Raw genomic sequence first — 27203 nt, 5'->3', positions numbered from 1 at the left:
TGCGTACTTCCGCTTACACAGAGGACGTCAGTCGAGTGGGCGGTCCTTCAGTGTGGAAGAATCAGGTCTGAGAGACCGGAACTCAGTGCGTCACGGCTGCGTTCACACCTGTGACCAGATGTTAACACCAGGTGTGAATGAGGCCTCAGTGACGCATTGATGTGTCACGTGATGGTAAAACAGCAGCAACATCTCGACAGCAGATCAGGAGCTGATCTGAGGTCTGATCTGAGGTCTGATCTGAGGAGACGCCCACAGTTTCTATGAGTGATCAGTTTCAGAGAAACGATCAGGGAACTCAGACGTGTTTCTCTGTTTCGCTCTGATTCACTTCCTCCGTCACTGCGGCTCGGGTTTCAGCACAGAAGATGCTCCAGAACAAACATCATGGCGCAGAGGACGAGGACTGTCCTTCCATACATTGACTGTAAAGACCGAGACGTCCTCTCTCCGATCACATCGCGTGTGAAACCGTCAGGTCAGTGATCGGCTTCATGTTTCTAAACCAGGATCAAAGAGCTGCGTCTGGTCTCAGTGTCCACAGCTGCTGTTTCAGGATCATCCGTCTGTGGGACAACAGCTGTAATCACACCGATTCTTCAAAGACTGTGAGACAATGTAAACGTCTCCAGATGTAATGAAAAGAGCTGAATGAGTGAATAAAGATGAGTAAGAGACTCTGACATCAGTCATTCAGCTCCATCAGTTTGTGGCCGCGCTCTGACGAAAACACAAGAAATCAGCCAGATGATGTAGAAAGTCTGTTTTATTGAGGTGGTTTCCCACACAGCACAGACACCAATCAATCAATCAGCCAATAAATCAATCAGTCGGAAACGCTCAGAGGATTTAAGGATCGTCGGGTGCAAACATTCAGCTCTGCTTCCACTCAGGTGGGTTTGATAAGACTAGGACAGTTCCACAGGTGAGAACTGATTTAAATCTGAGGCTGAGTCCTCGGGTTTTGTCTCTGGACACACTGCTCCTGTGTCACTCTGAGGTGAGTCCACTAACACTCACAAAACAAGTGTCCACGATTTCAGCAGGTGGACATCTGACGGTGCAGTTATTCTGTTGTTGTCCTCTTGGGTTCAAACCACAAACCATAAAACTCAGGGATTTGAAAAACGCTCGTCTTTACGCCGACGACCACCAGACGACCACCTGAAGACGCCTGACGACCACCTGACGACGCCTGACGACCACCTGACGACGCTGGCTGCTGTTGAACAGCTGCGCCACGTCGTCGTGCCGCTCGTTACTGTAAACGGATGAAGCGGCCGTACTGCCTGTCGATCTAACTCAATAATCCATCCTGACAAAGTGAAAACATGTTTTTAGAAATTTTGCTAATTTAGTGTCAAACTGAACAATTCACACCGAACATCAGGACAAAAACCAAGTCATGAGGTCAGTGGACGTCATGACCTGGTCTTTGGACGGGTCTACAACACAAAGGGTGACGGGGTCTGAGGACGTCCTGAAGCTTCTGTACTGTGGTGTTTTGTTTAGATGCCACACTGAGACATTAACTCAGGCAGCTCTGACATAAGCAGCACTTTGTGTATTAAAACCACATTCACCTGTGTAAAACCTGCACCTGTGTCAGAGGAAGGTGCTGAGAGCCAATCATCACTCTTCAATACAAACTGTTGGTCTGATGTGACAGAGGAGGAATCGCACAGCGTCTGTGATCCACACGGTCTGAACCCTGTCTTTGGCGTAACTTTACAAACAGTGGACGGACTCGCAGCGAACAGTCCCAGCTGTCTCCGACAAAAAGCTCCGGGCAGGTTAGAAAAATAAAATCCTGATCCGGCAGAAACAGACAGGGTTCCTGCGACAGAACCGGTTCCTCCTGGTAAGGCAGAGACCCTCGTCGGGTTTCCAGCAGTTTCTTGGCCACGACAGCGAAGGCGAGAAAAGTTCAGTCACAGAGATGATCCGTGCGATGGAGCATAAAAAAAAACAGATTTCAAGAATAAAATCAAAATATATTTGAAATATATTACAAGAAAAAAGTTAAAGTCTCAGTTTGTGGAGATTCAGATCCCAAACACCTTTCAGTGAAGGTTCGCCCCATCGGGTCGTTGAGTTGAGTCCATCAGAAAAAGGTTTCGTCTCCTTTCACGAGGATCTAATCCCACGGGACGAAGGAATAAAAATGTCCTGCGTTCTGTCACTTCACTGAAAAACATCCTGCATCTGCAGAGGAACCTCCTCACGGTCCTGCAGAGGGCCCTCAACCACAGTTTGGGAAACACTCAGCAACACTCAGTAGTCTCTACTTTGATCACAGGTTTGATCCCCGTCCAGGGGTCCTCGAGCAAGGCACTGAGCCCCCTGCTGCCTCCAGGGGGCGCTGTTTTATGATACCAAGACACTTTAATGTGAAAATCATGTTAAATGTTGCAGGTTCGATTTCCGAGTGACGGCACCGTCACTGCCGAGGTGCCGCTGAGCAAGGCACTGAACTTTGGAGATGCATTACTGAAATGAGAAATCCGATGACTGATCATGAAGTCACCATCATCTTCCTCATCTTCAGTCCCTCTTCAACAGCTTTCAAACTCACAATCATCAGGTTAAAGAGGCGGCGAGGTCTCGACTCTCTGAGGGATTGTGGGTCGAATCGGGGGAACGGGAGGCCGCCTGCAGAGAGAGAGAGAGAGAGAGACGAAGACTCGAAGAATTATTATCTCATGTTTATGGTTCCTGATTTTCTGTGACCTGGGTCAGCGTCTCTCACCCTCTCTCTGACTTTCTGCTTCTGATATGTAAAGAGTTTCCCTCAGAGCGGAGCAGGGTTCTGACGGTGGACAGAGGGACACCGTCTTCTGACTCGTTTCACACTTTGACCCCTGAGGAAAGTCCCTGGACTTTGACTGTGACTCGGTGTGGAGCTGTGCAGACGCGCAGCTTGTTCTTCCTGCCTCATCAGAATACCTGCGACAGTTTGGCTGATGAAACCTGAGGCGCAGGTTTTCATCACATCCTGTTTGAATACTTTTTAGTAGTTTAGTAGTTTTTCTTAAAACCCTGTGAAACACCTGAGGTGTCGTGTTGCTGGATGCTGCTGAACTCACTCACTGTTTTAAACAAACAAACTAAAATTCAGACATTAACCCTAAACCTACGTCTGAAGTCCTCCTGGTCTTTTCCTGCCTGCTCTTCATACAAACCTCCTTGAACGGCTGTATCAGTCGTACCTGTTGGGAACGGCTGCAGGTGCGACGGCTCCGTGTGGTGGAGGTTTGGTGTTGGAGGCGTAGCCAGGGGGAGGGGGGATGTGGGGGTGGGCCAGAGGGCGGGGCTTTCTGGGCACCATAGGTTTGAGTGGAACAGGAACCTGAAGAGAGAATCAGGACTCGGCATCAGTGACTCGGCATCAGTGACTCAGCGTCAGTGACTCAGCATCAGTGACTCAAATTAATCGGCAGTAATTCAAATCACACACTCTGTTTCAAACAGTTTTGAATTTGCTGTTAAGGAAACTCAGCATTTCAAATTAAAAGCGTATTAGTGGATTAAACCAATCGTCACTTTACTTTGAAATCAAACAGAGAAAAACTGAAAACTTGAGACGTTTGAGAAGCTGGAACCAGGAGGGGGCGCTGCTGCTGAATAAACGACTAAAACCATTGTTCCACAATCAAAATAGAAAATTATTTTCTATTAAATCCACCAGTTCAATCACCACATCCCAATAATCACAGTGATTAGGTCACCTGATCAGAATTCACCAATCAGTGAAAAGCCCGAATCGTTCTGATCACTCACCTTCACTACACCTCACTCATCACTTTCTCATGGTCTTTCTACATGTTAAGCACATGCTAGCTACATGCTAAGAGCTACCAGCAGGCAGGTGTGGTGTACCTGTCCAGGTGTGACGGGGTTGGGTGGGAGCGGCTTGTTGGGCGGAGCTGGTCGACTCACCAGCTGCTGGAAGGTTAGTGAAGAGGAAGAGTGAGAAGAGTGAAGCTACAGGAAGACGAGCAGACGTTTAACAGCAGAGGACAGAAATCTGTTCACAGCTGCATGCACAGGTACACGGGACAGCACGGGACAACAAACAGGACAGCACGGGACAACAAACAGGACAACAAACAGGACAGCACGGGACAACAAACAGGACAACAAACAGGACAGCACGGGACAGCATGGGACAACAAACAGGACAGCACGGGACAGCATGGGACAACAAACAGGACAGCACGGGACAACAAACAGGACAACAAACAGGACAGCACGGGACAACAAACAGAGCAACAAACAGGACAGCACGGGACAACAAACAGGACAGCACGGGACAGCATGGGACAACATGCAGGACAGCACGGGACAACAAACAGGACAGCACGGGACAGCATGGGACAACAAACAGGACAGCATGGGACAACAAACAGGACAGCACGGGACAACAAACAGGACAGCACGGGACAACAAACAGAACAACAAACAGGACAGCACGGGACAGAGATCATGCTGCTCAGACCCTGGTCTGACTGAGCTTTCAGCCCAGAGCTCCATGAGAATCCTCATCTTTACCAGGATCAGTTCAAACAGACAGAAAATCCCAAACACTCGACACAGTTTTTAAAACCTGAACAAAAACAGTGAAAACACGCCGACGCTTTCTTCAGCTGGTTTCATGAATCAGCTTTTCTGTGTGACGCGGCGTACGCACCCTGGTCTGTGCGTTCGCAGCAGGACTGAGACGGACACATGTGAAAGCAGAGGAGCCTGAGAGCTGGAGCAGGATCATGAAGGCAGACTGGAGCTTTGGATTCTGAACGTTACCAACATGTTCAAAGTTTTACGATCAAAGACGACGATAAGATCAAATGTTACAGTACATTAAACCTCTGAGGCTCCGTATGAGAGGAGCATCCTGTTACTACATGTAACATGTTTTCTTCTTCTTCATGCCAAACATGCAGGACCTGTGTTTAAACACACGCTCTGATCTCAGGATCACGCTCTGATCTCAGGATCACGCTCTGATCTCAGGATCACGCTCTGATCACGCTCTGATCTCAGGATCACGCTCTGATCACGCTCTGATCACGCTCTGATCTCAGGATCACGCTCTGATCTCAGGATCACGCTCTGATCTCAGGATCACGCTCTGATCACGCTCTGATCTCAGGATCACGCTCTGATCTCAGGATCACGCTCTGATCACGCTCTGATCTCAGGATCACGCTCTGATCTCAGGATCACGCTCTGATCACGCTCTGATCTCACGATCACGCTCTGATCACGCTCTGATCTCAGGATCACGCTCTGATCACGCTCTGATCTCAGGATCACGCTCTGATCACGCTCTGATCTCAGGATCACGCTCTGATCACGCTCTGATCTCAGGATCACGCTCTGAACGGTCTGCTCTCTGTGTGCAGAACATTTCAGTGACTTCAGTCAGTGTGTGGATGTTTGTGAGCAGATACTGAAACCAGCAGCCTGCACATGAACTGCAGACAAACACAGGACACACACACACACTACACACTACAGGTAGCAGTGACTGTACCTGGCTGGTGGGGGTGGGGGGGTCGGGGGGCAGAGGCTTGCTGGGGGGGGCCGGTCGCTGTTTAACACACTGAGGCAGCAGAGATAAAAGTCAGAGGAGCACAGAGTCAGTGTCCGAGCGTCTCCTGGTCCCATAAAGGACCAGTTCAACATTTCAACAGTCACCATGACGACATGACGGACACTGATTTCTACTTACTCTCCAATTACACTGTATGATTTCATCCACATGTTCTGTGCTCTGATCATTTACCTGTATCTTCTGACAGAATCATTAATCAAATAATTGATTACATTTTTTTTTCTGTGCTTTGTGAAAAAAACTGACTGAACTTGAACGTCTCACTCTGAAAATAAATAAACAAACAAATGACTTCCACACTTCCCACAGTGATGGACTGTTCCAAACAACTTCTATAAACATCTTATTTACACGCCACAACTCAAACACATCATGCACGACTGACTACACAACAACAAAAACAACAACAACAACAGAAACACACACTGACACTGTGAATCGTTTGTGAGCAGTGAACCTGAAACACACACATGATCTCAGACATGAACACACGTGAATGTGCGCGATGAGTCACTGAGGCCTGGACCACGAAGCAGGATCTGTAGTTAGCCAGATAACTGCAGGTTTAAGTTTCTCACTGAATAACTCCAGCTTCACCTGAACACTGATTCTTTAACGGGACAGAATTCCTGACAGACTCTGACTCAATCACTGCAGCTCAGAGTCACAGGAGGAGACTTCACCTGGTTTCACCTGCTTCACCTGGTTTTACCTGCTTCACCTGTTCACTGTCATTTGTTCCTTCAGAATAATTCTTCTTCTTACTGACAGTAAATCCTCAGTCTGACTTTATCAGCTCTGGATTATTTCCAGTGTTTTTCTGTTCTGGTCATGTGATCACGCTGTTTCCATCTCACCTGACTGAATCTCACCTTTGCATGTACCTGCAGAATTTACCTGCAGGTGTCACCGTTTCTTTTCATGTCATATTCAGTTCTTTGTTCACGGTTCAGACGATGTGGGTTGTAATTAACACAGTGATCCAATGTTCGGCTCAGATAATGAAAACATATCCCGGGTTTGTTGAACTTGCTTTGTAGTACAGGCCTCAGGTGAGTTCAGGTGAGGTTACCTGTGATGGGGATTTTAGGGTGGGGTCAGGGGGGAGTGGCTTAGTGGGAGGAGCAGGTCTGTCATGAACCTGATAGGAGAGAAAACAGGAAGCAGAGGCAGAGTGACAGCTGATACATGCACAGGAAAGCAGCATCTACCAGAGGTCAAAGGTCAAAAGGGCAGATGTGTTAATGTGAGCTGAACAGGAAGAAAGAAAAAAAACATCTGCAGCTGTGGTGTCACTTCCTTCTGCTTTTTCTTTCACAATAAATCCATGTTGGAAAACACATGATGTACTGTCATCATTACTGAGAATGAGAAATCATCATCATCATCAGCAATCCTTCATTTCTGTTTCTCCTCCTACTGCCTGACTCATTAAACACCTGTGACATATAAACATGTCACAGGTGAACGGGTGAACGGGTGAACGGGTGAGGTGCACGTACGTGACTGTATTTGTGTTCTCAGACGTTTTCAGGAGATTTTTGGAACTGTCTGTTTTCAGTAAACATCAGTGTATGAATGGAAGGAGAGCGTGAACCAAGCTGACGGACTCGTTCGTGTCATAATGTTCAGACCACAGAGGAAAAACATCTGACTCTGACTCTGACTCGTTTCAAAACGACAGTGATGGTGAAACCAAACTACACGCGTCAGCAAACTGCAGGCAGAGCGGCGGCTAACGTTCCACCGCGCTGACGGTTACACACGGTCGAACCCTGACGTCTCCTCTTCTTTCTGGTGGGTAACGTTCTGAGTTTCGACACTACGCTTCCCATAATGCTTTGTGATGCAAACAAGAAGCATAAAGTTCCGGTGAGTCAGTCAGTGAACTGTGATCGACACCTGAAAACGTTTCTAACACTTTGATTCTGAACAAGAAGAGTCTGTGGGGAGGGGTCAGCGCTGGTGCGGTTGCTATGGTTACCTCTTTGTGGGGCGGGGTTAGTGGGATGTCAGCCTGTGGGTTCAGGTGGTACCTCAGCGGTCGGACCTGCTCCCCATTCCTGCCGTCCACTCGCTCCATCACCGGAGTTCTGGACGAGAGAAACACTTGTTAAACTTTAGGAACCTCTGACGGGTTCTGAACCTTCATCATCCCACATCTAAAACACAGACTTCCTGTTTGGAAAAGCTGTGTGATGCAGTGAAGAGCTTCCCGCTCAGTTCAGTCTCTGAACAAATGTTGGCCTTCTCGGGATTTTATTTCTTTTTAAATAAAAATAATTTACAGAAACGTGTTTTGGATGTAAACGTATGTTTCATGTTGTTTTATGAGACTTGAGATGTGACAGGTTCATCCACACTTGGACTGTTTATCATCAGATCATCAGCCTCGTATTTACAGTTCGTTACATCAGTTACATGAATGAAAACGTTTGGATGAAAGATGAATCAGTTCACTTTAATGACACACAGCTAAATGAATGACTCAGCACAGCCACAGTATTAAACACAGATCACAGTCACACACACGTTACAGCTAACGCTCACTCAGTGGGCTGTTAAAGTCTCAGGACCTTATTACCCAGAAGCCTCTCTGACCTTCCCGTCCAGCTGTTAGACCTGCAGCAATATAAGCCTAAATACAGATGTATGTCCTGTACAGTGGACTCTGGATCAGTGCAGCTTTAAGTCCTGAAGTGGTTTTGTGTGACGGGGGTCTGAGAGTCTGAGAGGACGGTCAGGGAGGTGAAGTCAGGAGCTGAAGGTTCAGACACGAACCTGCTCAGATCTAAAGTCTGTCAGACTCCAGCACTTCACCTCTCTGACTCTACAGGACCGGCTACAGGCCAGGACCCGGCGGGTACAGGCCAGGGCCCGGCGGGTACAGGCCAGGGCCCGGCGGGTACAGGCCAGGGCCCGGCGGCTACAGGCCAGGGCCCGGCGGCTACAGGCCAGGGCCCGGCGGGTACAGGCCAGGGCCCGGCGGGTACAGGCCAGGGCCCGGCGGGTACAGGCCAGGACCCGGCGGGTACAGGCCAGGGCCCGGCGGCTACAGGCCAGGGCCCGGCGGGTACAGGCCAGGGCCCGGCGGGTACAGGCCAGGGCCCGGCGGCTACAGGCCAGGGCCCGGCGGGTACAGGCCAGGACCCGGCGGGTACAGGCCAGGACCCGACAGGACTCGCATGGACCCGGCAGGACTCGCGTGCAGTACCTGGAGACATGGGCGGGCTCAGACTCCAAATCCCACATCTCACAGTGAGTCACACTGCATCGTGGGTAAGAAAACACATTCGGATCAAACTCATGACTTCTGAGACGTTCAGTCATGGAGACAGCGTCGATTAACTGATCACACTCACGTGTACAGGACGAGTGTTAAAAACACAACATACATTTTACAAGAAATCAGTTTCATGAATCAGTTTAAAAACCAAAAATAAAAGAATAATTTATAAAATAACAGAAAACCCAAATTTCAAGAATAAAGTCAAAATGATAAAGTAACATAACGACACGTATCTTCAGTGTCTGCTCACACTTACATTAATCATTTTACAGTCTGTAAAATAAGTATGTGATTCAATTAAACTGGGACGTGACGATATATCACTTCTATGAGACGCTTCATTTCATCATGTGTTTTTATTTTTATATGTATTTATTGGTTTATTTACTTATTTATTTCTGTGTTCTCATTTTTTATTTTATCCATCCTGATCTGTGAAAAACAACTACACACACACAGACACACAGACACAGACACACACACACACACACACACACACACACACACACAGACAGACAGACAGACACACACACACACACACACACACAGACAGACAGACACACACACACACACAGACACACACACAGACACACAGACGCACACACAGACACACACAGACAGACAGACAGACACACACACACACACACAGACACACACACAGACACACAGACACACACACAGACAGACAGACAGACACAGACACACACAGACACACACACAGACACACAGACGCACACACAGACACACACACAGACAGACAGACAGACAGACACACACACAGACACACACACACACAGGTTGTGTATTACCGGTTGTGTTGTCGAGCTTTGTGAAACGGGCTGTTTGGTCCCAGACAGAGGAGACTCCGACGGAGACGAGGGAAGCGAAGAGCGAGGAAGAGGAGGACCACCGGCAGGATGAAGAGGAAGATGACGAGCAGGGCGACTCGCACCGGGTCAGACCCTGAAAACACACACACACACGCACACACGCACACACGCACACACACACACACACACAGAGGGTTAACCTGGCTCAGAGATGCTCAGACATGTTTCAGTTCAAAGTTCTGTATCTGTACCTGGAGCAGCTCTGGCCGGGCCACTGTCCACGCTGCCTCCATGACCAGAGTACCTGCAGTCAGGTGGAGCCCAGCCCACATCACAGTGACAGTTCTTATTACTGTTACACACCTGAGACACAGACACACAGCAGAGTAGACAGGGATTAATGCACTGTGGAATACAGACACGCTCATTTGTCTGTGAAACCTGACGAGGCGTCCGTCACTCACCCCGTGACCGCTGCATTTCCTGTGACACTCGTCCACGCCAAACACCGACACGTCCTGACACTTCTGGTTCAAACAGGCCTGCAAAAACACAACACTTCAACAACTCTCACAAAACTTTGGCAAACGCTTCAAAGACTAACGTTTTACAGGACGTATAACTGGGGGGCGCTGTCTGACCTTTCCAGGGCCACAGGCAGTGCCCTGGGCCACGGTGGAGGGGTCGGACACATCATCGCCCAGGTGGAAGAAGGTTCCTCTGCAGACCAGGTCGCTGTGGTTGAAGCGGACCGTGGTGGTCAGGATCTCTGCGTTGGTGCCCAGCAGGGGGCGCTCCCTCCCTCCCTGACACTGGATCCTGCCGCAGTGAACGTCACTGCAACGAGACGAGCACAGAGGAAGCGATGGAGACGGTTGTTTCGACAGGAAAGTCTCTGTGCGTCCTGTGTGTACTCACGAGTTCCCACAGGGGACGTAGGAGCCGTTGGTCAGCTGACCACAGTTTCCGTATTTGTTCCCCTGTTTGTTGACTGATGAGAAGCAGACGGCGGGAGCGCTGGTGGCGTCTGAGGGCGGACGGACAGTCAGACAGTCAGGCTTTGGGGCAGTGAGAACTGATTTGGAACCAGACCAGCTAAACCACATTCTGACTCAGTACAAACTGGTTTAATGTCACTGTAAACTAACCGGACCAGTTCAGACTGGTTTAGGCTCAACCGGGCCTAAATGGACCAGTGTAAACTGGTTTATCAGCAGATTTAGGCTCAGTGTGAACTGATCTCAGACCAGTGGCCCAGTATAAACCCATTCATGATCATTGTACACTGGTTTAGGTTTAGTATAAACTAGTTTGTGGTTAATATAAACTAGTACAGACTGGTTTGGCTCAGTATCCTTTGGTGTTGACCAAACTGGTTTTAAACTGGTTTTAGCTTTTGTTTGACCAGTATAAACTGGTGTCTTACTGGGTCCCCACAGCATCTGGCACTGGGTGTGCATGCTGGCGCAGACTCCTCCGTAGCAGTAGGAAGCGCCGTCCTCGCAGGGCTCTCCGTTCTGCAGGAAGACATTGGGGGGACAGTGGGGGGAGGAGCCGGTGCAGAACTCGGGGAGGTCGCATTCTCCGAGCGGCTCGCGACAAACCGAGCCCGCCGCCCGCAACTGAGGAGCGAGGGAGGGACTCCGATTCAGACACTGACTGAGAGGAAGACTGACGAGATGCGGTGGAGGTGTTCAGCCTTACCTTACAGTCCTGGCAGCAGATGCCATCAGACGAACACTGAGCTCCAGGGACCAGCTGACAGGTGGAGGCGTTACAGCAGGGGTCGTCGCACTCCTGACCAATCAGAGCACACTTGAACAGGTGAACACATCAACAGGAGAAACAACAGTAATACCCCCTCACACACACAGACAGACAGACAGGTAAGCAGGCAGACAGGTGAGTACCTCCAGGAGGCCGCAGTCACACTCCTCTCCTCTCTCCACGTACAGGTTTCCACAGCGAGGTCCTCCCAGCAGACTGTCCGGCTGCGGCACGTTGAACAGACACATGCCGCCTCCATGCAGCAGGCTGACGGACAGGTCTGCGGCGCTGCAGCTGCTGAACTGCTGACCCGGCATGAACCTGACAGTCACAGGCGTCCATGAAGGAAGAGCAACAAAACCACCACCACCACCCAGTATTTAACCTGTCCCACGTTAAACAGGACAACCTGTCCCTGCAACCTGTCCCACATTAAACAGGACAGCCTGTCCCAGGTTAAATAGTGGACACTGACCCAGTTGATGGTTCCATGATGCATCCTCCGAGCCGCGGTTCATTCTGGCAGGAGCAGCGGCGTTCGGCGGTGTCATGGCTCATCCCCAGATTGTGACCGAGCTCATGAGCGACAGTGGAGGCCACGCCCAAAACACTGACCAGGTGATCCTGAGACAGGTGAGAGAGAGACAGGTTTTACACTGGTTCACTTCCTTTCAGATGGACACAGTTTTCTGTGAAGATCAACTCACAGTCACTGAGTTAATAGTAATAAGAACTATGGGCCGCACACGGAGTGAAGCCATGATTACTGTGGGTCCATGTAGGGACCATGGAGCCGGATCACATCACCAACTCCGTCACCTGTGCGTCTGTATGACGTCACGTTTAGAAATCTTTCTTTGATAAAAAGTCAGTGTGAGCAGAAGCTGATGACAGAGGGAAGAACCCGAACAAACCCACAGCCTCACAGGTACACAGGTGACATGTCAGCTGAGGTGATACTCACCACGTTGACTCCACCAGACCTGTCTCTGGAGCACATGGACGACTGGGACGCCATCCCCACTGTGGTGCCGTCAAAAGACCCACCCCTGTGAAATAAAGCGTGACTCGTGCTTATCGTGATCGGTCAGTCTGAGGCTTTTATTCTGCTAAATGTTCCTGTCCTACATGATGAGCTGGGCGTTGTCATGGCGAAGGCGCGGCAGCAGTTCTCTGGTTCTCCATTCCAGGAAGCTGTTGAGGGTGTCCGTCGGACTCTTCTCCACGCGGATCTTATCTCGATCGCTCCAGATCTCCAGACCAGTCAACGCCACTCGGACGTTCAGAGGACGGTAGAACTGCAACACACAGAAAAGAGATGGCTCATTCTGCTGTTACAGCAGGTTTACAGTTACAGAGGTCAGAGGTCAGAGGGCAGAGGTCTCACCCAGTCCACCTGGTTGGCCACGTCCAGCATGCGGTAGATGATGGTCTTGTTGTTCTTCTGGTAATTTACAAACTGTGAGGAGCAGAAATGAGATTCTCTACATCAGGATTCATCACATTAAAAACACACGTGTTCAAATCCACATACACAGCGAAACATTAGGAGCCGATCTTCATCCTCAGATTCTGTTCAATCTATTAAATACACTGCTGCCACCGTGTGTTGGAAAGACATCACTGCAGATACACACTGACCTGAAATGGACACGAATGATCACGTGTCTCACACACACACACACACACACACACACACACACACACACACACACACTGACCTCCTGGTGATCGGCCACCAGCACCAGCTCGATGTATTTGGTCTCTGACAGGATGTCTCTCTTCCTCTGTGGACAGGGGACAGAGACAAAGTCACATCACAACATGCATCTTTACTACATCTGCTGCTAACACCATCACTGCACCGCTGCAGGGGCTAACACCACAGCTAATCTTTACAGTGTGGAGCTCTGTCCATCTGATTGACAGCTGTAAATACTGTCTCACCCTGTGTGTGTGTGTGGAGCTGTAGATGGGGGGCACAGAGGCGTGGGAAACCCCGCAGCCTCCAGCGCTGTCGCCCTCCAGAGGGCTGGTGGAGAATAGTAGGTGAACTCCTTCTTCTTCACCTCCTCCTCCTCCACTTCCCCCGCTCCCCTCTCCTCCACTCTCCCCCCCTGCCCCCTCCTCCCCCTCCCCCCGCTGGTGTGCGTGGAGGTGTTGGGGATGGTAGCCGTCGTCCTGCGGCTGCAGCTCGAAGCTCAGAGTGGAGTTGATGGCGATGACGCCTCTGCAGGAGGAAGCACAGTCAGTGTGACAGCAGCTGATCGGGGTCCGGCTGAGCCCGTGGGCCTGAAGCTGAGCTCCACACCTGGAGAAGACGCGCTGCAGGTGTGTACTACGCAGCTGTTTGCACTGCACAGCTCATCAACACAATGTGTTCAAAGGCAGACAGCATACATTTCAGTTTCTCAGTAAACGTCACAACACCAAAACCAGGAGCTAAAAGAGGCTAAAAGCTCCAGAGCAGCAGAGGTGGTGAGTCAGTTCACCATGACACAAACAGCTGGATTCAAAGTAAAAACACTGATCAGCCACAGAGTGTTTCTGACTGAACGTATCGTTTGTTGTGATGAATGGAACGTGCTGAGCTGATCTGGTGGACAGAGCCTCCGGACGCTGCCAGGACAATCCTCTGACCCTGAAACCACACACTGGACCTGGTCTCTTCACGTGAGCTGATAAACAAAGCCAGTAATCCTCCCGCAGCCTCCACCCTCTGTGCTGCAGAGGTCAGAGGTCACTCACACTGATCCGGATCAGTTTAACCTGCAGAGGAACGCTGAGGTCGTCGCTCACGTTTTGTGCTGAGAACACAAGAAACACAAAGACCTGACACAGTAAATCCTGGACCCTGCTCAAACCGGATCGGAGGTTTTTAGGTTTAAAGAGATTTTCTTTCTTTCTGTTGGAGAAGAAAATGTTTTTCTCCGAATGTGCAGGAAGTGTCACAACAGGTCAGCCCACGTGTTTCTGACTAAACCCGTGAGTCGAGATATGGACATGCTGTGCACTCAGCTGCATCAGCGATCTGTTTCCTGTCAGGACGTCTGATCATTTTCATCTCTGCTTTAATCAGAGCGGTGCAGCAAACACCAAGGAAACCCACAAACACAATGTTTCTGTTCCACACAACACCTGACCTCACAGGTCTGTGAGCCCGCCACCCTGCACGACCTGAGACGCTCTCTCTGCAGCTGATCAGCAACAACCAATGACAGAAGACAAACTCGTTTCCAGGGCTCCGGCTTTTTGTTTTTCTGTCTACAGCAGAAAACGTTGGGGAGCTGGTCACTGAAAGAGGCAGTTACTGACCGGAGTCCGGAGCAGGTGCTCAGGGCCACTCTGGACTGAGGGAAACCTCTGACGCTGCCGTGGTAATAACAGTGAGTCTGCGGACGACACAGCAACATCTGTCACAGCTGGAAAACACGACAGAGACGGGCTGAGGACGGACAGCGGTGCGTTCACTGACTCACCACAGGATCGGCTTTCACGGACACTCCGGTACCGTTGGGCAGGTAGTAGAAGACGCTGGGCGGTTTGGGCAGCAGGTCGCTGCAGAGAGACGTCACATCACATTCTTTACATTCATGTGTTTGATGTTTGTTTGTTTAATCAGACAGTAGAGAAGGAAAAGTCCCCAATCAATCGATCAATCGATCAATCAGCCTTTCAGCTGTCAGGACGACCACGTCGTGTTTAACATGATCAGACTCACTGGTTCTTCTCCAGGTCCAGCAGGAAGAGTCGTCCTCCCACCTGCAGTCCACACTGCAGCCTGTCAGGGTGACCGTCCTGAAACAGGGACAGCAGACTGTGGTTTCATTTCACCAAACATTTAAACATTGACCATGACAAACACAAATGGGTCTACGTCCATCATTTATAGTCTGTTTTATTTTTCTGCTCCTTTAGGATGTGGGCGGGTCTCAGTACATCCGTTAACCAATCAGTGTGTTTTCCTGCCTGTTAATGCAGCCGCTCTTTTAAGAGGAGACACTTCCTGTCCGACACCTCCTCGCTTTCTCCTCTCAGCTCCACAGGAAGTCAGAGTGTGTGTGTGTGTGTTGGCTACTGAGGAGATCAAGCTTCTCTCTGTTACACGGTTTATGAAAAAAATCAACGAGGCGAACACAAAGCTGTCACTGACACACACCTGTCAACAGGTGATCAGCTGATCCTCAGCAGAGCCTCAGTCTGAGCTGTCACTCACACAGCTCTGTAATCAGCTGAGCACAGTGTCCACTCACTGTTCTGGGGTCTGAATGCTGTCCCTCAAACATCATCCACTTCCTGTTTGTATCATGTCCTATATGCTGCATGTCCTCCTCCTCCTCTTCCTCAGCCTGGCCCTCAGCAGGAGGGTCCCCCATATGAGTCAGGTTCTGCTTGAGGTTTCTTCCTGTCCAAAGGAAAACTCCACCCAGAGGCCTTCAGGGTGGAGTTTTCCTTTGAAAAGACCAGAATTCCTCTCTCAGATGTGTTTGTTTTCTCCACCCTCTCTGTACTTTGTACTGTGGTGGGGTCAGGACATTGTGCAGCAGGATGGAGGGGGGGTGAGAGGGGTGTTTGTTGGCTGAGTCATGTTCAGTTGAGCTGGGTGGGTCTGACTCTGGAGCCTCAGGATCAACTTAAACATGTGCATCATTCTGAAGTTTCATTCACACCTGAGGAGCCTCCTCTGCTCTGACACAGGTGATGTCTGCTGCCACTCACCTGTGTTTCTCACAGCTTTCAGCCTCTGGTCCTCTCTCCCCCCCACACACACACAGACACACACGTTGTTCCCTTTTCTCTGCTTCTCTCTCTCTCTCTCTCTCTCTCTCACTGTGGTGAGGTCATGTCTCTCGCCTGATTTCCACACGATGTCAGAGCCAGCTCTGGGTGCGGCTGAAAGAACAGAGTCAGAATGTCCCACTGTACAGGGGGTCAGTGAAGGCCCCCCCCCCTCCCTGACTTTCACTGGGTGATCCTAACCACAGCAGCTCACTCAGTGACAGTGAAGATAATGGACCTGCTCTGCAGACACATCATCAAACCACAGCTGAGACTTTTATTTTGTCGGTTCAACTCCCTGAACTGACGTTAATCAGCTCCAGATGTTTTTATCGTTTACACAGAGTTAAACATTTATAAAAACTTTATCCAGCTCTCTGACTTTCTCCTCTCTACCAACTCGTTTCCTCCCGGCTGGGTGGAGTCGGGGTGGGTGGGTGTCAGGGGGATTTCTACAGGAAGTGATCTCAGAGCTTCTGTCAGCTGCACAGGAAGTGTCCGTCCTCTCACCCCCCCTCCTGTGGTCTGATCTCAGTGTTCCTGCAGGAAGCTCCTGGAGAAACTGTCGGAGCTCCCGTTTCCTTCCTCTGTCTCTTTACACTGAACCCGACCGACTGTGAGCCTCCTCCACACTCTGCTCCTCAGGGGATTTCTTCATAAAGAGTTTCTGTCTTCAGTCTTTCTGAAAACCTAAAATAAGTTCCTGAGGTGTTCGGTCCTTTTTCTGGCAGAGTTTGAAGAACTCTGCTTTTTAACAAATAACCACACAGGATCCACTCGGTCCTGTTCCTGTGTGTCACTGAGCTCTGACCAAAGAGCTGAATAACTTCAGCCACGTTCACGAGCGCGCGTCTTTTCCTCCGCTGCCTTCAGGAACCTTATGTATATGAACCCTACTTTAATGTGACGGCTGACGTCAGCCCTCAGCACAGCCAAAATACATTACGTTAGTAATTAAGCATTTAATAACCAGTAAAGTACATCAGTAAAATGCCAGTAACACACCACTACAAACCAGTATGAACCTTGTAAAATCTACTCCCCAGTTCAGCAAAAGCCAATAGAGCCAAGAAATAAACCAGTATAACATCAGGAATTAACCATTAAAACTAGTCAGAACCAGTATGAGGCTGTTTTCATATCTCTAACCTGTAAAGCTTCCGCGAGGCTTCGTCTCTGTCCGTCCACCAGGATAAAGGGACGAGTCTTCTCCAGCAGGGGACGCCGCCATCTGTCCACACCTGAGGACACAGACAGACACTCAGCTGCTGGTTGTTTCTGGGTGAAGCCAACCAATCAGCAGCCAATCACAGAATCCTCTCATGAGTCTTGTTAATTCAGGAGTCACTCAGGTAGGCAGGTACAGGTACGCTGCAGCAGGACAGGACAGCGTGTCCATTCACTGCAGCTAGTTCAGTCCAGGCTGATTTCAGATTACACCGGCAACACGACAGGGATTCAATCGGAACAAGGTCAGAGGTCAAAGTCACACACACACTGCCAGACACTGCTTTGACTTCCATTCATGGTGAGCAGCTTAATTTGCATTCATAGAAGAAGAGGTACCAGCACAACCATGTAAAAACACGAGTTAAAGTTCAAATTATACGATCAGCATCCAGAAAACAGCTTCTTACTAACAAAGTTGACGTCATCAAGTTGTTTTCTTTTGCTCAACTAAAAAAAAAAAAAACAAAAAACAAAAAACTACTGAAGTAATCCCTGTCCACTAACGGTATCGGCTCTGTAACGTCAGGCACGTGACTCTTACCTGTCACTGTTGCGGTCAGACCGTCGGTACCGTCCGCCTGCCCGTCCGGAGGCAGAACCCCTCCGTCCTGTGGTGCGTTCAGGGACCTGCAGACGGTGAACGCAGGGCGGCCGCTGAGCAGCAGCAGCACCAGTAACGTTGCGGCGGATCCGCGCATCCTCCCTGAGTCACCGGTCACCGGCAACAGGTTGCTGCTGTGAGATGAGTATATGTGAGGTAACCCCGTCCCGCTCCCGTTACCTCACCGTGTCGGAGCACCGGGGGAGGCTCCACCGGAACTCCATGGCGCTTCTTTTCCTGGTAACATCCACAGCAAGGAGTGGGTCAGAACGGCCGACACCGGACGACAGGCGGGGAAGTGACTATGTAGCGAGAGGACAGCCCGGTCCTCCGGTCCAGAATCTGCGCAGTTCTGGCAAAAACAGTTTCGCTCGCCCAAAATGAGCGTTAGCACCGGGTGGAGTGGGTCGGTTTATGTCGACTGAGTTCGTCGGGACACCGTTCGTCCGTCCCGACAGGCCTGAAAACAGCTCGTTACCGGGGAACACCGGACCGCCCGTGTTTATACCTGGAGCTAACTGAGACGTCATCCAGCTAAGTGAAGCTAACCGGAGGTAGCGAGAGGTAAACCGGAAGTGGTGAGATTCGACCTTCGAAATAAAGGTCAGAAACACATATTTTGGCCGCATTTAAAAAAGTCAACGTTTACATCATGAATATCACACACTGAGCTGTGACACTTCGCACGATGAAGACTTTTGCTTTTGATCCTTTACATTTGGCAATTGATGTTACTTCTACTTTTTCCATGTAACGAAGTATTTAGTATTTTTTAGTTTTTTTCTTTTACTTAATAAAAATATCTCAGTACTTTGTCCACTGCTGCACGCACTCAGTGATACAGGCTGTTTGCACTGTGACCTTCACACTGTTGGTCAGTGTGTGGTGAATGAGGCGGCAGACACGCTGCAAAACCGGATCATAGAATGGATTTTATTTTGAAAACAAAATGGATGTAGTATTTACGGCATAAAGGCAGCACAGGTATTGAGTTGGTGAGGCGCGCGCACACACACTCAGAGGGATTTAACCCCTTCCTGTCTGCAGCAGGATTCTCTGATGAGCTCAGATCCGCCGCAGACTGGAGCCTGAGATTCTTCAGTTTATCAGAGACACCAGCTCAAACTGAGTCTGAGTCTCAGTCCTGTGAGAAATCCTCCTCCATGAAGGCTGAGCTCAGGGTTCAGAGTTACTGATTCAGAAAACTGTTCAAAGCTGTGAATGAAGCGAACGCTGCACATGAACCAAAGCTTTCTCATCATGTACATGTGTCTGTACTGATGTTACGTTTTCTCCTCCGGGGTCAGAGGATTCTGGAAACACCTCCTGAACAGCAGGAGCTGTTGTTATCGGACTAAAACAATTTACCAAGTTTGAAATCTGCTTTTAAAAGCTGACAAAGTGCAGCGTGCTGTGATCCACATGCAGGCTGAACCTGTACTGGGTTCTGGAGGGTTACAGGTCGGTGCTGATGTAAACTGATCCGGTGTCAGTTTGCTTTAGCTGCTGTTTGAGGATCAGATTAAAACTGTAAAGCTGTGAATGAAGTGAGTGCTGCACGTGCTGCAGCAGAGGATCGGCGGGTTACATAACTCCTCTGTACATATCTAATCTGATCATGTGATCTCTCACTCACACACTCACACTAACACACACACACACACACACACACACTCACACACACACACACATACTCACACTCACACACACTCACTCACTCACACACACACACTCACACTAACACACACACACACACACACACTCACTCACACACACACACTCACACTCACACTCACACACACACTCTCACTCACACACACACTCACACTCACACACACACTCACACTCACACACACACTCACACTCACACACACACACACACACACACTCACTCACACACACACTCACTCACACACTCAGGCTGGTTGAAACCTTCTGTGCTGTGGTTAAACTGTGCAGCTGCCCTGGGCCCCAGACTCTGAGTGGCCCTCAGCTCCAGTTTGTTGCCCTCATGTATTTATACTCTCCTGTAAAATGAATCCTCTGTGATGTTTGAAAAACCTTCTGTTCTCCTCAAGATAATTTCTCCAAAGAACCAACCTCAGACCGTCTGGATAAAAACTCTCTGTCTGCCGAAACAAAGATGGAGTGATGTGTTTTTACAATGTGAACCAAAATTTAAAAACATTAACTATCGGGTATATTTGTCTGCATTGATGTTACTTTCCATTCTTACATATTTTTCTTGGGACGTGTCATTTCAGGATCTAAAGACGACTCCTCATCAGACAGACCTGAACTGTGTGAATCAGAGGTTGTTGGGTTTGGGTTTATCTGAACTGGGGTCTACCCGCGGTCGTAGCGCGGCTGCTCTGAGTCAGACTCTTTCTGTCTGCGATCACGACACAGATGACGTCCCCACCTGCTCAGACGCTGAAGCACCTGCAGAGACACGGCAGCAGTTTCACACACGACTGTGAAACACAACAAGAGTCTGAAAATCTGATCTAAGGAATCCAAGGCACAAAATCTGGGAGGAAGTCAGACGGTTGTCTGGCTGTTGGTTGCTTGTTATTCTGCTGCTGACTAACGACCGACTCACCGTCCTCATCCTCCGTCCAAGCCTGGTGATGCGTTTGTCGTCCACAGAGGAAATCCGTCTCTGGATCTGCAGGTTGTAGAGGAACAAAACTCGCTTCTTCTCCCTCTGAGAGACAGACAGAGACACAGTTCATTAACTGTATGAAACTGGGACAATTTGACTGAAAATCCAAACTAAAAAGTCCCTGCACTGTGACTGGACGGGGTGTGGATCAGCTCTCACAGATCATGTCCACATATTCAGCCTTTAAGCAGAAAGTGGACCGAGTCCAGGACGCAGGCTTTGTCTGGTGGACGGCCTTCAGCCCAGGTTCAGTCAGACCAGACCTGAGGAGGCTGTCCACAGGTGTCCACAGGTTCTGCTATAACCCTGTTCATGTGACCACAGGTGAGCTCACCTTCGTTGCACTGAGATACCTGGGGCCTGTTTTTCAGTGTTATGACAGTTATGAAGGTGTCAGTGATGCTGACTCACTTCTGTGACAGTGAGAGTTTAAAGAGACAGAATAAAATCAGATCACAGCAGGAAGTGTCTGAAAACAGAAACATGAGACTGCTCTCTCTCGCTCTGACTCTGAATGTCTCTCTACCACAGCTCTGTTATAATGCTCTTACATTAATCTGCTCTCAGATCAGATTTACTGCAGCTCACAGGGTTTAAACACTGTGTGTGTGTGTGTGTGTGTGTGTGTGTTAATGAGATTGAACAGTTTGCCTCTTCATCAGTGCAGGAGAGGAAGTGACATCACAGCGTAACGTATGTTCAGAGTGAGACAGACCGGAGTGTTGACGCTGTCACGTTTTCTGTTGTTTCCTGTGTGTGACAGACACTGTTACCATGGTGACCACTGATCCTGCAGCCCGCCGTTACACTCGTTCTTCCTTCAGTCTCTCTCCTCCCTCTGTCATCACTTTGCTCAGTCTTGAGTCAATCAATCAATCAATCATACAGAATCATTGATAAACCTGTGCTGCATCAGCATTACTCCCAATCTTTGATTTATTATAGAATAAATGAATGAATAAAGTGTTCACACTGCAAAGCACATGTGTGTGTGTGTGTTTAAGTTAGTGTGTCTGTATGTGTGTATGATTGAGCGTGTACCTGTGGGTGGTAGAAGGCGGCGATGACCCGTCGGAGGCGGTTGGTGTACACCTGAAGGCAGCTGAAGAGCACCACCAACAGGACACAACACACACAGCTCACATACACACCTGCTGAGAGGGAGGAGGGGGGAGACACGCAACCTGACGGGGGACAGAGAAGGGGGAGAGGGGTAGACGATGTTAGTGCACTGAGAGAGGAGGGACACTGTCGCCCTCTGCTGGACCAATCATTCCTTCAGTCTGTCCATCATAACCAGTTTAATCCGTGCACATTCAGTTCACATGCTGGTCCTTTAATAACTGATCACACATGGGTCAATGTGCCTGTGTGACCTTTGACCTTTGACCCACCCTGGTTGTCAGTGTGGATGTTGAGGCTGGACGAGCTGTTGAAGGCTGAAATCGTCTTCCTCAGGAGGTGGGCCATCATGGACGTCCCGCCCACTCTGATGTCCACCTGGTGACTACCTGCAGAGAGGACTTCATTACCCACAAACCCTCAGTGGTGATGTCAGTGGTCAGTGATACGACCTTTGTCAGGTGATGAGATGGATTTCTTACTGCTCAGGTTGAACTGGGTGAAGCTGTGTCTGCTGACGATGTCCAGGACGTGGAACAGAGAGAAGTCCACGGTCAGCAGGACGACACACAGCAGAGAGACCAGCAACACCTGGAACACACCTGAGATCTGTCTCCACACACACACACACACACACACACACACACACACACACACACACACACACAGTGTGTGTGGCTGGGATTGTGGGACTCGATGTGAATGTGGAGGTTGTGTTTCACTGTCAACCTGAAAGCCCAGACCACGTGGACACTGTGTTTCAGTCCCTCAGGATTTTGTCAGTTGTTAACATAAGAATATTGATTAGTGCGGCTTTAAGAGTTAAATCTGTTTGGATCAGTGATCGGTGATGAGTGATCGGTAACAGCTGACTCAGACCCATGTTTCTGTTCATACATGTTCAGATCACAGTGGAGCTCACCGCCTGTCTCAGCTCCTCTGGGTGGATTTTCAGACTCTGAGGGTCGATGAGCTCAGTCTCTGTCCGCTTCAGTGGCAGCAGACAGCGTTTCCCCTGAACACACCACAGGACACGACGAGTCAGGAAGTTAAATCACTGTAACTGATGAGGATGAGGATGATGATGATGATGTTACCGCTCTTCTCCTGCGGGCGTCAATCCGTCTGAAGTAGGTGGTGATGTAGACGTTGTCAAATCGAATGTCCCTCCTGTACTGTCTGAGGTAACCAAACGCCCTGGGACAGAGGAGGAGGAGGGAGGAGGAGAGGGAGGAGGAGCAGGAGGAGCAGGAGGAGGAGGAGGAGGAAGAGGAGGAGGAGCAGGAGGAGGAGCAGGAGGAGGAGGAGGAAGAGTAGGAGGAGCAGGAGGAGGAGCAGGAGGAGGAGGAGCAGGAGGAGGAGGAGGAGAGGGAGGAGGAGCAGGAGCAGGAGCAGGAGGAGGAGGAGGAGGAGGAAGAGTAGGAGGAGCAGGAGGAGGAGCAGGAGGAGGAGGAGCAGGAGGAGCAGGAGGAGGAGGAGGAGAGGGAGGAGGAGCAGGAGGAGGAGGAGTTAACCAAGTTGCCTGGGTCCGATAACACTTGATGCCAAAATGAATAAGTGAATTAACTTGATAAGCGTCACTGACACTGATCAGTAACACACAGAGCCTGAGACATTCCCATCAGGCTGGAAACACTGATCAGTCAATAACACAAACGTCCACGTGATGGACGATGAAGACAAGTCAAAGGGATGAAATCTTACTGAGTGAAGATGGTGACGAAGGTGAGGGACAGCAGCAGCTGCACCACGTCCAGCACCCGATCCATCGCTGCCGTCAGTTTCCGGAAAGATCCTCTGACAGACTGAGTCAGCTCCTGATCCATCAGGGCTCCACCCAACACCACCTGCTGCTGCTGCTCCTGCAGGAGGTCAGAGGTCACATTTAACCAGTCGTCCTGACAGAGGAGAGGCGATGGGGTGAGGTTCCCACCTGGAGGACGAGCTTGGCGCCGAACTCTCTGGACAACAGGTCGACCGAAAGGTTCAGGCGGTCGAACAGCTGACCGAAGTTTCCCTCCACAGGAACCTGCTCTCTGCACCACGGAGTCATCACTGAAACAGGAAGAGGAAGAGACACACCGAGTCCTCAGTACGAGGACTGGGACTCGCCTCAGGCCTCAGCTGACGGCCCACAGGGGGTTGGACATCAGTATTTTCAAACTTTGACTCAACCGACAGTCCAACCATTGTCCTACAACCTGAACCACATTCATTCCTGTAACCATGACAACGCCCTCTGACCTGAACAGAGCAGTTATTTTAACCCAGACCACGATCTTCCCAGAACCAAAGCTTCACCACAGTCCTGTCACATTGTTAGAGGGTCACTCACATGTGAGTCAGAGACTACGTACGTTCAGCTGCCAGCGTGACCTCTCACCTCTCATGACATCACACAGGAAGTGGAACTTCATAGAAACACAGAGGATGTGGTTGATGATGGGGACAGGTATTGCCTCCATACACTCCTCCCACCTGAGTCTGAACCAATCAGAGCAGCGCCGCACACCCTCGTCCACCACACCTGGACAACGGGCAGAAACCGAAGTCAGCCTGTGAAATAACAGATCCCGTTCTGTCTGGCTGCTCAGGCTCGGAGCCTCAGCACCTTCAGTCTGAAACGAAGTAATGAGTTCACCTTAAAGAGACACGTCTCAGCTTTAATGTGAGCACGTTTCCTTTTCTGTAAAAACACTGTGTGGGAGACACACGGTTATTTTATTTCAGACTGAACATGCTCGAGCAGCCGTCCAGATACTTGCGGCCTGGGCCTCCATGCTTCAGTGGAGAACAGGTAATAAGGCCGATGCTGTGCTCGGACTCACTGTGGCACTGCATCATGGTCTTTGTAGTGAACCGGTCCTGTGTGCTGTTGCCAGACTCAGCGTGTTCCTGTCTGAATCGCTCGTATCCGTACTGAAGGACGACTTCGTCTCTGATGGTCTGGAACTTCCTGCCGACGCTCAGAGCCTCCGACTCGAACCCTGCTTTATCATCCTGCACAGGAAACAGCAGTGGAAGCCCCGCCCCTGATGATCAGGGCTCCTACTGATGAAGTTCGGTGAAGTTCAGAGAAACTTTTCCCTCAGACTGCAGATCAGCTGTGATCAGGTCTGAGTGTTAGTACAAACACATCAGCAACAACAGTGAAGTAAAACACAGCTGGAAAAACATTCAACACTGAAACATATCACATGTTCTTTATCATCTCTGACTTTTTGCAGTGTCTGTCTCAAAGTTGTGAGTCTTTGTGTGTCTGTGTGTTATTACAGAAACCAGCTGGATTCTTTCCTGATTTCTTTGCATTTGCTCTGAAGTTGTTTGAATTTCCTTTTCATTCACTGACAAATGAGCAGTTCACTGTTAGCTGTGATGTCCAGGGTCTGTCCTTCTCACCACGAGCTGCTGAGTGATGAGGACAAACGGTCTGACGGCGTCCCTCCACACTAACTTGCTGTGATGAACCTGCAGGTCCAGGTTACAGCTCAGGGACAGAGCCGCCGCCTCCACGTTACGCTGGATGTTAGCGACTGGTCCTGTGAGGAGATGATGAGACAGATGGGACACCGCGACATCAGAGACACTAAATCGTCCACCAGCAGCACACAACACAGCTCAACACAACCAAACACAACGAAGACGTCATGTCCTCTAACATGAGAAATATCTCTGAGTTATGATTCAACACCACATGAAGACACTTTACATTTACATTATATATTTTATCATGATATTGTCATGAACATTTCCACATAATTAAAGATGGTGTGGAAATGTGCAGTTCTCTGATGGTATAAACTTTTGTTTCCACTTTGCTATTTTACTTTTATTGATTTCATTCAGAGAGATCTTGATCAGTTTCTGTCTCTGCTGCTGTGACATGAACAGACAGTGACGTCCGTACGACACAGAGGCTGCGAAGGACGAGTCCTTTACTTTACTGACCTATCAATCTATCAATCTATCAGTCTATCAGTTTATCAGTTTATCAATCTGTCTGTCTCTCTGACGTCAGAATCCTTGTTGGATCCAGCTCAGACTTCAGCTGCTCTCAGTCCTGTTGACCAGCAGGTGTCACCAGTGAGCACAGAGTCAGTGACCTCTCCTCCTTCATCTGAGCCTCCTCTCACTCAGACCACTGTGTGTGTGTGTGTGTTCACCTCTGTAGAGCACAGACAGGAGGAGCAGCATCAGGTACGCCCGGCCACGGGACCCGAGCATGCTGGGAAACATCAGGAGGACTGAACACCTGAAGGAGGAGGACAGTGCCCCGCCCATGATACACACACCTGGAACACATACACGCACGCACGCACGCACGCACGCACGCACGCACGCACACAGAGTCAGGTGCGGTTAGTGTATTTGATGCATTTCATTTAAAAAGAAAAACGAAGAAAAAACAGCTGTGAGTGTGACGTCTCCTCACCGACAAACACACATCCTGCTGCCAGCTTCAGGTCAAAGGTCAGACGGAGACTGTGAGCGACACCCAGGAACAGGACTGAAGGACGGACAGGAACCATACAAAGGAACGAATTTCATCATTTCTCACTCGTTTGATTAGAACGATCATCATGAAGAACGTTAACTGAACGTTAACTAAATGTTAACTGGACATAACGAAAAGCTAAAGACAGTTTTCTAAATTTAAGTTAAAAAATGAAACAAAGTAAAACAAAACAATAATACAAACGTCTAGAAACTATTAGTAAAGAATTAATTGAAATGAAACAAAACATGAAACAACATGGGGAATGCTAACAGCGCTAACATGACCTTTCATCAGGTGGATAAAGGTGACGTTACCTGTACCACTCACTGCTCCAAACAGCGCTCTGAGAAACAGGTGAGCCACCACATACTCTTCTGATTGGCTGAAGAGGAATCGATGGACGGCCGGAGGCAGGACGGTCAGACTGAAGCTCTGCACAGCTGGAGGAGACACAAACAGCTGGTTAACTGAATGTGGCACAGATACAAGCTCCGAAAACATTGTTTTACCCGGCAACAGAAAAAGGAAAAAAAGCTGTTAGCTGAACGTTAGCAACAACAAGCAGATGTTAAAGTTTCTCTGGCAGTGGACTCACTGCTGTGAGGACCTGAAGGTCTCTGCAGGTCCGGCTGAGCCATCGTCCATTAAAACTCTGCTTTCAGGGACCTTTAAAGCACAGACAGTGGTGGACTGATGGACTGGTGGACCAGTGGTTTGTCTGTTGACTGTTGGAGCTTCTGGAAGTTTCAGTTGGTGATGTCATGGTTTCTGGTCTCCAGGTTACAGAAAAACATTTTTAGTTTGT

The 27203-nt window shown here is 49.5% G+C and overlaps 2 protein-coding genes across 8 annotated transcripts; both read right to left on the bottom strand.

Annotated features, from left to right (window-relative positions):
• Nucleotides 1-754: 754 nt before the first annotated feature.
• Nucleotides 755-18633, bottom strand: adam15 (ADAM metallopeptidase domain 15). Of its 7 annotated transcripts, XM_041044656.1 has the most exons (25): nt 18054-18633; nt 17432-17523; nt 15225-15301; nt 14983-15061; nt 14819-14895; nt 13451-13733; nt 13225-13290; nt 12891-12962; nt 12632-12801; nt 12468-12552; nt 11979-12127; nt 11647-11824; nt 11441-11533; nt 11163-11358; nt 10655-10763; nt 10378-10573; nt 10201-10278; nt 9988-10099; nt 9716-9869; nt 7602-7710; nt 6690-6758; nt 5537-5605; nt 3880-3945; nt 3210-3349; nt 755-2652 (listed from the first exon to the last, which is right to left on the bottom strand). In XM_041044656.1, exons 1-25 carry the CDS (start codon nt 18208-18210, stop codon nt 2586-2588), a joined length of 2943 nt encoding a protein of 980 aa, XP_040900590.1. In that variant the 5' UTR covers nt 18211-18633; the 3' UTR covers nt 755-2585. The 7 variants fall into 7 exon arrangements, with proteins under 7 accessions (XP_040900590.1, XP_040900592.1, XP_040900593.1 ...); XM_041044658.1 differs by lacking the exon at nt 3880-3945; XM_041044659.1 differs by lacking the exon at nt 5537-5605.
• Nucleotides 18634-20459: 1826 nt separating this feature from the next.
• On the bottom strand, nt 20460-27036 carry dcst1 (DC-STAMP domain containing 1). Its single transcript, XM_041043711.1, has 16 exons — nt 26994-27036; nt 26713-26838; nt 26333-26407; nt 26064-26192; nt 25300-25439; nt 24729-24900; nt 24284-24427; nt 23804-23955; nt 23605-23762; nt 22998-23097; nt 22823-22915; nt 22383-22509; nt 22173-22289; nt 21820-21962; nt 20716-20820; nt 20460-20555 (listed from the first exon to the last, which is right to left on the bottom strand). The coding sequence occupies exons 1-16, from the start codon at nt 27034-27036 to the stop codon at nt 20460-20462; spliced, it is 1920 nt and encodes a 639-aa protein (XP_040899645.1).
• Between the last annotated feature and the right edge of the window lie 167 nt (nt 27037-27203).

This window comes from Toxotes jaculatrix, chromosome 8, assembly GCF_017976425.1.
Source record: "Toxotes jaculatrix isolate fToxJac2 chromosome 8, fToxJac2.pri, whole genome shotgun sequence".
Taxonomy (NCBI): Eukaryota; Metazoa; Chordata; class Actinopteri; family Toxotidae; genus Toxotes; species Toxotes jaculatrix.
Note: the sequence above shows the minus strand (reverse complement) of the source record. Positions and strands in the feature narration are given on the sequence as shown.